At 41.4% G+C, this 14,370-nt stretch overlaps 1 protein-coding gene across 11 annotated transcripts; it reads right to left on the minus strand.

The window, feature by feature from the left end:
• Positions 1-969: 969 nt before the first annotated feature.
• crol (crooked legs) lies at positions 970-14,132 on the minus strand. Of its 11 annotated transcripts, none has more exons than XM_089465473.1 (9): positions 13,985-14,132; positions 13,764-13,927; positions 10,700-10,841; positions 8,930-9,033; positions 7,401-8,838; positions 5,222-5,389; positions 3,154-3,894; positions 2,326-2,538; positions 970-2,223 (listed from the first exon to the last, which is right to left on the minus strand). In XM_089465473.1, the coding sequence occupies exons 5-9, from the start codon at positions 8,599-8,601 to the stop codon at positions 1,562-1,564; spliced, it is 2,985 nt and encodes a 994-aa protein (XP_089321599.1). In that variant the 5' UTR covers positions 8,602-8,838; positions 8,930-9,033; positions 10,700-10,841; positions 13,764-13,927; positions 13,985-14,132; the 3' UTR covers positions 970-1,561. The 11 variants fall into 11 exon arrangements, with proteins under 11 accessions (XP_089321599.1, XP_089321604.1, XP_089321601.1 ...); XM_089465478.1 differs by having other exon boundaries at positions 3,154-3,639; positions 3,724-3,894; positions 7,485-8,838; positions 13,764-14,066; XM_089465475.1 differs by having other exon boundaries at positions 3,154-3,639; positions 3,724-3,894; positions 13,764-14,065.
• Positions 14,133-14,370: the final 238 nt, after the last annotated feature.

A 14,370-nucleotide genomic window follows, 5' to 3' on the forward strand; every position in this document is an offset into this window, starting at 1 on the left:
GTAATAACTAATAACTAATTCACTTTCGCTCACTTGTCTCGTCGTCATTATCATCAATCTTAATTCATCTTAGTAGTTCAACTAACATTAAATATAATAATAATATATAATTCTTTTCATCTTGTGTTTCTCAACTTCTTGTTAGTTCTTTCTTTTTCTTTTTCTTTTACTTTTGACTTAGCCTAAGCTTCTTCTTCTCCCCTTCTCCACCTCAACTATCGTGTTAGTTAACTGATTTAATACGCCTTGCCCTATATGTATATAACAAAGGTTTATCATCCATAGGCAACAATTTGTCGGACTTAAACTCTAATCGGGCTGAAGGTTAAGGGGGTGAGGTGTGTTCTATATTAACTGGGCGCTGATATATATATAGTATAATATTTGTGTAGTTTATAATATATGTGTATGCATAACTGTTTAAGCGGTTTGTTTCGTAACATACTTTGCTTTACAAAATGCACAAAATAATACAAAATGTTCCGGCGATTTCTCAAAGTTTTGCTGCAGTTTTATATACAAAGTATGTATAATTTATATATTCATGAATAGTGTACTGTTATGAGGATGCCATGTAAGTATGTGTGTATGTCTGTCTCTCTCACTTCCTATGCATAACTTAATGAGAAATAATATAAGAAATACATGCGCCATAATATAAAATAATAATAAAAAAATAAACAATTCAAAACATTGCAGCCGGGCGCAACCGACTGAGTAATACTCGTTCACGATCAAAAACAGTTATGTTGAAATGGGATGGGCGAACCACATATTTCATAGGTCATTAGGAAAGGTTAACAGTGATCCGCCTGCAAAACTTAGTAATCCTTGCTCTGTAACTGTGAAATATTTAGGGTTCCCGATTTGCTTGAATTCCAATGATAAGTCCGTATAGGATTACATTTGTTTTATCTGGGTTTAGTATATGCGAATATATATCATAAATTTCAATTTCAGACAGGCAGACAATAAGACGGAGTTATTGCACAAAGCCAATATTTCATTTGCACATCGTGAACGATTATTAAAAACTGATTACAACTTGTTGAACCCATTGATGAACTCTCTCATTAACTTGGCCGGTAGCACAGCTAACGGCCATGTTCAGCGCCTTTGTTACGCGTACATTTCATAAATGTAACAGGGACGTGAGAAGTATTTATCATATATATATAGACGCTAAGCGCCTAACAAGATCGGTTAGAGAACAATGAAGGGAAACTATGAGATGTTTGTTTTTCTTGTATTGCACGTTGCGCAAGCGGGCGCCTGATCAGAGAGATGAATATAGATGGAGAGACATTCTATCGGGTTCAAGGCGTAACCAGCGCGCGAAACTATAAACTATAAATGTATACATGTATATACATATACATATATAACTAGCTGCTTATGTGGATGTGAGGGATCTTGCTGTGCTGTATGCTGTATGTTCTTATAGCTGTTGTTGCCTTCAGTTGCTTCGATTGGCCGCCGGATTTTGTGTGCTTCACCATTGTGTTGTGGCTGTTGTTGAGGCCGCCGCTGTCGTCGGGTAGCCAGGCAGGAGGGGCTACTGTTAGTAAACCACCGGATGCTGCTCTACGTTTGTTGGCAGATGCTGCAACTGCATGGCGGCACGAGCCAGCGCGCTTGGATCACTTATCAATGCAATGGGCACCTGCGGTGGTGGCTGTTGCTGTTGCTGCTGCTGTGGCGGCGCTTGTGGATGCGCTTGTTGCTGTGGATGATGTTGCTGCTGTTGCTGTTGCTGCTGTTGTTGTTGCTGCTGCTGCTGTTGTTGCTGTTGATGCTGCTGTTGCTGCTGATGATGATGCGCCGCCTGCTGTATGGACAATTGCAACAACTGTTGCTGCTGCAGTTGCTGTTGCTGCTGCTGGTGTGCAGCAACTGCTGCCTGCTGCTGTTGTTGTTGCTGCTGTGCGGCCACCTGTTGCTGATGCTGCTGGTGTGCTGCTGCCGCCGCCGCTTGCTGCTGGGCCGCCGCGGCTGCCTGTTGCTGGGCAGCGGCTGCTGCTGCCGCCTGCTGCTGGGCAGCAACTGCAGCAGCCACTTGCTGCTGCTGCTTCTGCGACTGCTGGGCATTATGGGAGATGAGGGTGCTGGTGACGAGCGGCACCAGGCCGGGCGTCAGCTGGACGGCACCAGCGCCAGCCGCTGCAGCGCCCGCTGTTATCTGCTGTATGGTGTGCATTGTGGTCGTCGCCGAATGATGGGGAACTGCAAAGGGGGAAGAGGCGGTCAGTTGGGTAATTGAACTGGACGTAGACAGACACGGTCGTGCGGCGTGTCTGGCTGTCGTGTGTTCTGTGTCCGACTCACTTATGATCGGTTTCACTTCCTGCTTGACTTGGGTCAGCACACCAGCCGGTATTTGCGGATGCGGATGCACGGGTGGTGGCGGCATCATAGCATCCGGGTGATTCATCTTCATGTGGCGCTTCAAATTGCCGCGCTCGACGAAAGCCTTGCTGCACAGTGTGCACGCGTGCGGTTTCTCGCCCGAATGGGAGCGCATGTGCGAGACCAAGTGACCTGCGAAACGGACAATGGAAGCGACATGAAGATATCTCTGCCGACAAGGATAGATCGAATTTCGACAAACATAAAACCAAGGACGTCGGCGGCTCATTCGACTTGGGCAGCAGCTGACAAGTCACAGCCTTTCCGAACCAAAGCCCAGGCGAGCGAGCGGGCGGGCGGGCGTGCGTTATCTTACTTCTTTCCCATTGATTTAATTAAGGTTAAAAAGCGGGTCAGGGAACAACTCAACCAGTTGCACAGTGCAGCGAATATTATTGAATGTAAGATTCAGTTCAAATTAAATTATGAGTCAATATAAAATAAGTAAATAAAAATTATAAAATTCAAATTATAGGAAAAATAGATACTTCATATATATAAATATAAAACAAATCAAAAATATAAAATTAATTTTAAAAATTAAATAAAAATGTTCTCATTAAATTACATAAAAGTAAAATCGATTTATGCCTAACAACAACTATTCGCTGCACTGTGGTTAAGGAGGGGAATTGATGGTTTGGTTGGTTGGTTGATTCATTAGCAGATTTGCGGCTGGATTGGGATGACTACTATGCTGACGCCACGTCTCGCGTGCTACACTCTGCTGCACATGGGCCAACTCACCTTTGCATATGAAATTCTTGGGGCACTTCTCGCAGGCGAATGGACGCTCGCACTCCTGACCCTTGGTGTGGCTGCGCTGATGGAAGAGGAGGTTGCCCTTGAGGGGGAACGATTTGCCGCACGTCTCGCAGGTGAAGGGACGATCGCCGGTGTGACAGCGCGACATGTGATTAATCAAGTGCTCCTTGCGTGTGAAGGGCTTGTTGCACACGTTGCAGCAATGGGGATTGTCGCTAGAATGCTGGCGCATATGATTATTGAGATGCTCCTTGCGCGTGAACGTCTTCTGGCAGTATTCGCATTTGTGCGGCGAATCTCCAGTGTGCAGGCGCACATGATTCGTCAAGTGTTCCTTGCGGGTGAAGGTCTTCTTGCAGTAGCTGCAACGATGCGGCGAATCGCCCGTGTGCTGGCGCACATGATTCGTCAAATGCTCCTTGCGCGTAAACGTCTTGGTGCAGTATGTGCACTTGTGCGGCGATTCGCCTGTATGTTGCCGTACATGATTAACCATGTGATCTTTGCGTGTGAACGCTTTCGTGCAGTACGTGCACTTGAACGGTGTCTCACCCGTGTGCTGGCGTATATGGTTCACCAGATGCTCCTTGCGCGTGAACGTCTTCATGCAGTAGGAGCAGCGATGCGGCGACTCTCCCGTGTGCTGCCGCACATGATTTAACAAATGCTCCTTGCGCGTAAACGTCTTGGAGCAGAAGTCGCACCGATGTGGCGTCTCACCTGCTTGCGTGGTAAAAGGTAAGAATCGTACAATAACATTACAGATTAGAAATCATTCATTCACAAGCATTCCACAATTATGCAATCACAGTGTATTCTCGTTTCAGTTTGCTGTCCACGTAGGCATGTCATTGTTCAATTGCTCGTATTTACATATATATCAAATCAATACAGCGTCTGCCCTATCCTATATCAGTTTGTTTGTTTATGAATCAGTGTCTGGGTCTGAGTATAGCTTAGCTGTCGTATCAGTTTTAGAGTGCACGAATGGTAATGCGTATCATCTAGATATCATTGGTTATCTATGATATACTATGACAATATATATTATACTATAAGCAATTACAATGTAGTCATACATTCAATTGAATGCGAAAATTTCATTAAATTATTAGAGCCAGCCAACAATTAATTAAATCAAATTCAAGTTGAATTATTTTACAGCTGAATACTGAATTGGCATAGATCAAATGTTGGAAATTAAATTATTCGTTTGAATTGCATGAGTCTACAAACTTAAAATATTAACTTGAAATTTATAATTATTTTATGAATAAATTATATAGCAATACCAAAAAATTATTTTAAATGGTCAATGAATGGAAATATAAAATATTGAATTTAGCATTAATTTAAAGCTTCAATCAGTTCATATAGAATTATTTTGTTATTTAAAAGAGGACTAAAATTCATCATTATATTGATTGATATAAATTAATATTATTATAATATAAATTGTTGCGAAACAAATGTATTTCGCATTTTGATTTAGGTAATTGTGAATAGCATTATTAGATAGCTGATTTCTCATTAATTAATAACTCAACTTGATGTTCTTATATTAGAATCAAATATCCAAATCTATAAACAATTTACATTCAGTGAAGGCTTCAATAAATATGACTTTAAATTCGTCTAGTTTTCATCTTACATTACGAAATATTCAACGTGATCACATAGCATTTTAGCAATTTTCACTAATATATCAACGTGTTAAACTAAACTTCTATGACATAAATAGATCAACTCATAATCACATATATTATTTAAATTGACTTTTAATTAATATACGTTAAAGCATAAAGCATCCCTTAAGGTTCGTTATCGCTGCTCGTGCTCCAAACGCGCGTGTGTTTTTGTGATTGTGTATTGGGTTGTGGGCCTGGATGCCGCTCTCCAGGATCCACGTTAGACCCCGAACGGCACTACTAGAGCTATGCAGTTATTGGACTTGGCTTGGCGAGTTTTTATGTTTTCATGTGTGTATATTGTGGTCGAGGTAATGCGTTGGGTTCTTGGTTGGTTCGTTGATTCTGTTTTGTCTCTTTACCTGTATGCCAGAGTATGTGATTGGTGAAGTGCTCCTTGCGGCTAAAGCTCTTGCCGCAGATTTCGCAACGGAACGGCGTCTCGTTGGTGTGGGAGCGCATATGGTTGGCTAGGTGCTCCTTGCGCGTGTATTTCTTGCCGCAGACATCGCACTGATGCGGTGTTTGACCTGTTTATTGGTGGTACACAGAACAGAGAACAGAAAGTATAGGGTGGGGAGTTTTTTTCTGGTTAGCGCAAGCATTTTCAACATTTTTCTTCATTTAACGCGATCATTTTCTTGAATTATTCTCTAAGCAATTCTTGCAAATTTCAAATGAACCCGCCAAAGAAATAAGAAAAACAAAAAACAAAAAATTAAATTATCAAAATGATTGAAAACAAAAACTTATATAAGATATGAAAAATATATATGTAAAATCAGATATTTGAAAGGAACCCCCGGCACCGCTATGTGTGTGTGAAACTGGCCGTGGCTTGCGTTGGGTTCGAACGAAGCGAACGGAGGCTCGGCTTAATGGGTGGCGCATGGGCGGTGGGCAGTGGGCGTGGTTGTTGTTGCGTATGCGTATGTGTGTGTGTGTATGTGTATGAGGATGTTGTTGATGTGTGTGCGTGTGCGTGTGCGTGTTGTTTGTGAGCAAGTGTGGCTGTGTGCGTGTGTGGCCTGTCACTCTATGAGAGCTGCAGATGATATATATATATTTTATATTTGAAATAGTGAGTACCCCTAATGGCACTTTCCACTCAAAGCTATGCTGATGCTGATGTGTGCGTGAACGTTAAGTTCGTCTACTGAGTGAAGCCGTGTTCGACGCCAAGCTAAATCCCTAAGCTAAGTGTGTGTCTCTCTGTGTATGTGGGTGTCTCACTGAAATGGGAATCTTTTCAGCCCACTAGGTGTAAAGAGTTTTGTATGTGTGTGTGTGTTTTCTGTCGCACAATTAACGCCGTAGGCACAGGCACAGGACGTTGGCAATCGACAAGCAGCAACAACGAACGGTTCTTTATTTATAAGCACCCTGTACAGCAGAGAGATAGAAACAGAGAGAGCGACAGCGAGAGAGCGTTGACAAAATGGGGAGAGCAAGGAAGTGGAGCACAGGGAAACTACACGAGCAAGGAATAACGGAATAACGGATAACGATCTCAATGGGTTGCAGCAGTAGGATTGGATTGGAGAGATTTGGATTGATGAGTGAATGAGTGTGAGTGTGAGTGTGATCATGAGAGTGTGTGTGTGTGTGTATGTGTGATGTTGGCTTGGGGGGAGGATTGTTATGAGCGGTATGAGCGAGTATTGACACGAGTTGCAAAGTTGCACTGAGCTTAACAGCAATCGACAGCAATGATTGATAACGAATGATATGAAAGCTGAAGAAACTGAAATTGATTGAACTATACTATTCAGTCTATCATGCCGTGCAAATATCGTTAATATTTTTGTAATCTTTTACCAAAAGTTGTATAAATTATCGATTATCGATATGTTTCAAAACCAATAATTTGGAAAATATAAAATTTAGTTACTTTTCTCATCTGCATTTGAAAATTTCTAAAAATTGAATGTCTTAAAACCTTTTGAAAGGATATTTTGACTATAAAAAATCGTTACAAATATCTGTTATCGATAAGGAAAACATAGGCGTACTATCGATAGTTATGCAGCTCTTAAGTGTACTTTTTGGAAGCAGGCAAAAAGGTTTGTTTTGTGAGTGTGAGTGTGAGTGAGGTTTGTGAGAACAAATGCAGGGAAGCTGAAGGACTACATATAAGTAGGCTTTTCTATAGGAAGCACAAGCAGTGTAGAGACAGTGGAAGGAAGGAAACAGACGATAGGAAGTACGCACGATGAGTTGCGGTTACTTGATTGATTGATTGATTTGATTGATCAATTGATATCGATTTTGATTTGGTTGGTGTGATGTGATGGCTGTTGATTATCTGTAGTTGATTTTGTACTCTACTGGAATTTGATTTGGTATCGGTATTTGATTTGGATATGAATATTTTTTGTTTCTTTTTTTTTTAATATTAATTATACTTTTTTTTTGCTGTTTTTTTTTTTTTTTCTTTTTGTAATTGGTAACTGGTAATTGTATATTTTTTATTTTTATTTTTTTGTGGTCGTGGCGCTCGCCGCTCGCATTGTCCGCCCCCGGTCACCAAATCACACTCACCAGTGTGCCACATGTAGTGGTTAACATAGTGTTCCTTGCGCGTGAAGGACTTCTTACAAATATCGCAACGATGTGGCGTCTCACCCGTGTGTTTGCGCACATGATTGACCATGTGCTCCTTGCGCGTAAACGTCTTGGCGCAGTACTGGCAACGGAACGGTGTTTCGCCCGTATGCGAACGAAAATGATTGTCCAGATGCTCTTTGCGTGCGAAAGTCTTTTGGCAAATGGTGCAGGCGAATGGCTTGTCCGTTGAATGCCGTTTCATGTGGCGCTCCAGACTCGTATTATTGGCAAACACATTGAAGCAGACAATGCATGTGAACATGGGGCCGCCAATATGGATCTTGCCATGCCTGGTCAAATCCTGCGATGTGGTAAAACCCTGACCGCATACCTGACACATAAACGGCTTGCGCTCGCTGTGGCAGCGACGGTGCACAATTAGCTGATAGCGAAATTGGAACATCTTGCCACAAATATCGCACACATGCGTCCCAGTTGCTATAGGCGTGCCATCTGGCGCCAACGCAACGCTCGATTGCCCATCAACGCCATGGATGCCGCCCTCCATTTTCGGCATTAGCAACTCACCCGTCGTCGTCGTCGTCGCATTGTTGTTGCCCCCATTCCCCCCGTTGCTGCCGGAGGAGCTAGTTGTGGTCACCGTGGCGCTGCCCTGCTGGGTGGTTCCAGCATTTGCGCTTGTCGCTGGGGCTTGCTGTTGCTGCTGCTGCTGTTGTTGCTGTTGGGCCGTAGCCGCGGCCGATGCGGCCGCTGCAGCCGCGGCTGCTGCATTGGCCGATGCCATTACAGCAGCGACGGCTGCATTATTTGTGGACACCGCCGCTGCAGCTGCAGCTGCGCTAGCCGAATGCGTCGTCTGCGGTGGTAATGGCGGTGGTGGCGGCAATTGCGGCGGTGGCAACTGGCTGCCATGCACCGCCGCCACATGATTCACCACATCGCCGTGGATTTTGCCAAATACCTCGTGGTATGTAAATAACTGCGATATATCCTCAATGTTCACTTTATACATTTCAATGCCGTGTGGCGGCTTGCTGCCGTCCTCTTTATGATCTGACTTGTTGCCGGGCAATGGCGGCGGTCCGCCCAAGGTGATGGTGGTGCCACCGCCAGTGGTCACCACCGGTGCTGAAACCACCGAAGGTGCCGAACTGGCAGCGCTCACGTGCTGCATTTAGAGTGGACTCAACACGGAATTTTTTCGCCTCTCTCTCTTGTTGGATTTATATTTCTTGCTTTGTATCTTGTTTCTTTGCGTGTTTCGTTGATGTTGATTGTTACAGCTTCTTGAATTGTGCTTGTTGTTATTGGTTGTTGTAGCTGCACCTGAATCTGTTGTTGATGCAGCCTACATATTGTTGTTGTTGTTGTTGCTGCTGCTGCTGTCGACTGCTTTCGCTGGCCGTCGTGGCTACAAAAAGTCAAGTGGAATTTGTTGACTCGGGTTATTGAAAATGGACAAATGTGGGGATCAAAGGAGAAGGAGCGCTTGGCCAAATTACCATGTAGCTTATTCTTTATCTTCTGTTGCTCTAGGATATGTGCCCATCTACTTGTACTGGTATATTTGAAATTCCCGTTTGCAGACTGAGTTATGATCATTCACCTGAAAGTATAGAAATATTTTAGAGATCAGTGAAGCTGATATAAGATAAATATCTACGCATAAATTATAATTTTTCATATTTAATTATATTATTCAATTCTAATTAAAAGATTTAAAATGAAAATAATTCAGAAAAATAAATATGTATTATTATTTTATTATGTTTAGTAAGGTTAGCTAAAAATTGTTTATTTAAATTATTGTAAATTTAACTGGTGCATTGATGACTAGCGAACGTTAACCCTTCAATGAGACGTGGAAGTACAGTTGAGCCCCATACATCTCTTGACGCACACGCACTCACACTCATACACGAAAAGCCATTTACATCAGACACTAAATCTCCAAGTGTGAAGATGTTCAAAAATGCTGTTGACCAGTTATTGATTTTGTGATGATAAAATGATATAAATTACCCATTAGCAAAGTAAAGAGTAGCAAAGCTCAAAAAGGAGCGTTCTTCTGTGCACACAATGAAATAACTTTATATAAATTGTAAAAGTAAAACATACGCATGCACACACACAAACACACACACACACTCGCATACGTAGAGAACGAAGTGTGGATGCAAAGAAATGAGAAAAGGGAGTGGAGCTGGTGATACTGATGGGTGTGAAGTGGGCTCCGTCGATATGCCTCGTTTTAGCAGGATTCAGGATTTAGATATCCAATCAGAGAATGCAAGCATTTGATAGAAATGTTGAGAGCGCGCATGGAGAGTATGAGAGCCAGAGTGTGAGTGTGAGTATGTGTGTGAAGTGTGAGAGGAGGCAGGTGGCTGATGTAAATATCAAGAAGTACAAATCGATTAAAGACAACGCGCTTTGGAGCGTAAGTGTTTGAGTGTCTGTATGCATGCGTGTGTGTGTGTGTGTGCAAGAAAAACTAGTGATGCCTGCGGGGGGTTAAGTAAGTGAGCGGCAAAAAGAGAGAAACGAAGCGCGCGCGCATGAGTGGGGGTTGGATAAACAGCGGGTAGCGGAGAGCGCATTGTTTGCATAGGTCCTGAGCTGTAGTAAGCGCTTAAGCAGCAAAAACTCCCCTCTCCCAAAGCTGTGTTCTCTCACTCTCACTAACTCTCTCTCTCTCGCTCCTTCGCTCTTTGCGTCTTTCCATTTGATTGTTTTTACTGGCCCAGCAAATAATTCAGCTAAGCAGACGAGCAGACGACACACAAACACAATACAAATGTGTAAGAGAAGAGCAGGGAGTGGGAGAGTTCATGTAACATAAAAAGGGCGCCACTTTTTATGTGGTGAGGTAGGAATATATACACATGCATACATATGTATGTAATACATAAACATACATATATTTGTATATGTATTAGTGTATGTAACTCCAGTTTTTGCTGCCTGGCCCTGGGAAAATGGGCGGTGCGGCAAAAAAAAAAAAAAGAATCTAATAAGAAGCCACAACAAAATATAAGAAAATAAATATATGACTTACATTTAAAATAGGAAATAACAAATTTAAATGTATTACTAAATCATACTCATATTACGCCTAAAATTATATTCCTTATCTTAGTTTTATTTTAGTTAATTACTTAAATAGAAAGTTTGTAAACTTTTGCATTATTAAAATGCAGATACTTCGAATGCAATTAGTAAAGCATGGTAAATACACCTACATTGCAATGTGCAACGCCCACTTTACTTACCTTATGCAATACTTCGCTGTGAATTTAATTGCCGCCCTTCTGTCTCACCAGGAGCAGAAGTTACATATTATATGAATTTCACAGTTAACCGGCTGCCTCGTTTAATGCACTTTCAATCAGTATTTCGTTACGTTCGGGCCACCTGTAAAAAGAGAGGCAACGATAACAGCAGCGGTGAGCAACAGTTTGTTTTGTGTTTATGTTTACGCGAAATAATCAAACGGACCGCGCGGTACAGTTGCACCCCCCTTCCCTATATTAACGTTTGCCGCTAGCGCGCACCGAAGACCAAAAACCAGGGAAGGCAAAAGCAAATCAAGTGAAAATTATTTGCAGTCAATATGCAAAAAACACACACACGACAGTTGTGTACATAGACATACAATCATGAGTGTGTGCGTGCTTTTTCAGACATACAGATGAAAGCTGCGTCACAATTACGGCAGGGGGCGACAGACAATTGGCAGCGCTCGCATGATTGAAATTAGAGCTTGTGTAAATATTAAAGAAGAAATATCATATGTTCATATATACTTCTATACACATTCGATGTATATTCCACCACACTCATATCGTTCTTATAAATCAAATTAATTGTACGAATGTACGTTTCTATGTATGTGTATATGTATAAGTGTAAGCATGTACGTATTATGTGCTATATCTATTGCGGTATGTGCGTGTGCATTGTCCGTCTTCTAAATATTCAAGCTCTCTGCTTCAGTTCGCTTTTGGCTGTTATGCCAACAAAAAAAAAAAAAATAAATAAATAAAAATAAAAGAAAAAATGAAAAGAAGTTGTATTTTCTTCTCTTTTTTCCTCTCTCACTGGTTTCTCGGCCTGCGGTCGTCTCTTTGCTGTGTGACCTGGCCCTTGTCTCTTCTTCCTTGCTTTGTGCACTTTTATGCTTTGCTTTATTTGTTGTTTCGTTGTCCGCTCACACAACGTTCGCTGCCGCTCTCGCTCTTCTGAACGCTGTTTCTACCTCTCACTCTTACACTTACAGTGCCTCTCATTATTCATTGAACGACAACGCTCCCCGCTTCCCCATACACACCCCTCTGACGATTTGCACGACGACGCTACGTTCAATTCCAACCGCCTAAAGCGGAAAACCAATAAAAACGAATTGAATCGCAAAGCGTAAGTACAAAATAAAGCGAAAAAGGCTGGCACAAGCAAAACGAGAAAAAAATGAAAGCTAAGGCGGGCGCGCAACGAGCGAACCGAAGCGAAGAGCGAACAGTACAGGCGGCGCATACAAGTTTTGCGTTTTGCCCACATTCTATGCCGAACTCGAGTTATACATAGTTATAATTATTTCTGCTGTTGCCTCGTCTCTCGGCTTTTTATTTTTTATTTTTAATTTTGTTTGGTTGTCGCTCAATTTTTGCTGAGCAGGGAGAGGCGACCGAGAGAGAGAGAGAGAGAGGGAACGATACATATGTATTTTCATTACAGCCAATTAGTGTGCATTTCATAATTGTTTAATAAAATATAAAAAACGTACTAAAGGCACCTTAAACCGAAAAAAGTGTAAGAGTATACTGGGACGATGAGCCAAAACTTTAATTTAATATAACATATGGTAACCCAAAATCTAAATATGTAATTCCTGTCAAATATATTCAATGGCATATAAGCACACATACAATCAAAGTTCACTTGCATTTGCATTTATTAATACGAAAAATTCATTTTTCGAAAATGCAACCCTGTGCCGCCTTGCAAACAAGAAAATGACACGATGATGACGTTAATGGGAACTATGTGTGTGTGTGTACGTGCATATGTATATTTATTACGTACACACACATTGACAAACACGGTCTCACAGATACAACACATAAGCACACAGCAGCTCACGTATCTCATTCAAACGCACACACACACAGGCATGCATATGTCGCTCACACTCTCGCACACATACTGAAGTCGACCGCAGTCATTTGATAATATTGTATTAGAATTTCACAAATGTACACTATTTTTCCAATAAGATTATTTTTCACTCACTTACAGGAGCACTTTTCACCATAAAGTCCCCCATCCCCCTCCATTTGCTTGTTTGCATTTTTGCATTAACATTCGCTAAAATATGTTCTTATGACGCCATTATATGTATGTATGTATGAAAAATTACTTGATTGTATTGGTGGCGGTGCGTGTGTGTGGAAAAAACTTTGGCAGCACAGCAGCAACAGTAGTAGAAAAATCGAAACGCCGCGCGGGTGAGAGGCGGTGGTGTACGGTGTACAGAGCAAAGCAAACTGAAAATTGAATGAGACGCGGAGGCAGCAGAAGCAGAAGCGCGATGTAAAGTTCTTCGTGAGGCGCGTTCGTTTCGTGCCCTGCACGAACACACAGTGAGCACAAGCCGTTAGTATACCACGTTGCAAAGAACGAACTTTTGAATGCTCTATATTTAGTACTATAACTACAAACTGGTCTGAAGATAGTTATTGAATAAATATTGCCCCAGAACTTTTAAATTTCAAAAATGAAATGGAATCACTCCAAATAAGCATAAGTAATTCTTATATCTTATAATTATAATAAAAATATTGTAGACTAATTATTTGATTATTTGAAAATCTTTAAAAATAAAAATAAAGGAAGCAAATTTTTTGGAAAATGTGAAGATACAAAGTTTTTACTCCTATTGGTTCAAAGTCAAAATAGTTTGGAACTGCCCTGCCTAGTGTACTCGTAAAGAGCTCTTGTTTCGTGTTCGGTGTTCCTGTTTCTCGTGGGAGAAGAAGCAAAATAGAGAGAGAGAGAGAGAGAGGTACAGAAACATTGTGGCGTATCTGTGTGTGTGCGCGATTGCGTTGTTCTTATTGACTGTCGTTGACTGCTTGTGTGCGCTGTTTTTCAGAGCTAGTGCTTTAGTATAAAAAGGCGGTAAAAATTGTATGTTGGAATATGGCAAATATGGTATCGAAATTGAACAACATACTATCTTTTCATACAAAGGGAACATTTGATTTCCGAGTTTATTTTAAAGCCCATGCATACACATACACGCATCCACATCGATATGCACATGCACATTTTACTTACAGCGGTCAGACCAGAAATCCAAGTTCTTTCGACTTGCCACCACTCCTCTTTTTCATGCTTGTGTATGTTGCAGCAGCAGGCGTCCCGGACCGCGACGCTACAATTCTTTTATAATGGCGGCTCTAGACGAATACCGACAACGTCAAAATTTCACACCGCACGCACTTTGAATAAACTGTTTTTGTGATCATTATGCACTACGTTTACACATATTTTTTTACCTTTTAAATATGTGCATTTTTTGTGCACAAAATGTGAAGAGCAAGGAGAGTAGAATTAGGGATGATTGTATAGCAGCGCCATATCGATATTTGGCTATTAACAGTATTTCGATAGGGCTTGTGCGATAGTAGTATCGATTTTAAAATAGAACGAACTGTCGTTTTATTTTGAATTATTTCTGTTAGGCCTACTGTATTAATGCAGTTTGCTGGGAAATACAATTATATATTCAACGAAAAAAAATCTGTATAGCTGACAAATATTGTGGATGCACATATGTAAGCAACAATGAGCCATGTGATAAGAAATCATATCGATATATTTAGAATATCGCTTGAATGCAATGTTAGAAAACGTTCCATTTATTTATATTTTATTATGTTTA

This window comes from Drosophila arizonae, chromosome 3 (genome assembly GCF_054131065.1).
Source record: "Drosophila arizonae isolate 15081-1271.41 chromosome 3, UAZ_ARI_1.0, whole genome shotgun sequence".
NCBI classification, from domain to species: Eukaryota; Metazoa; Arthropoda; class Insecta; order Diptera; family Drosophilidae; genus Drosophila; species Drosophila arizonae.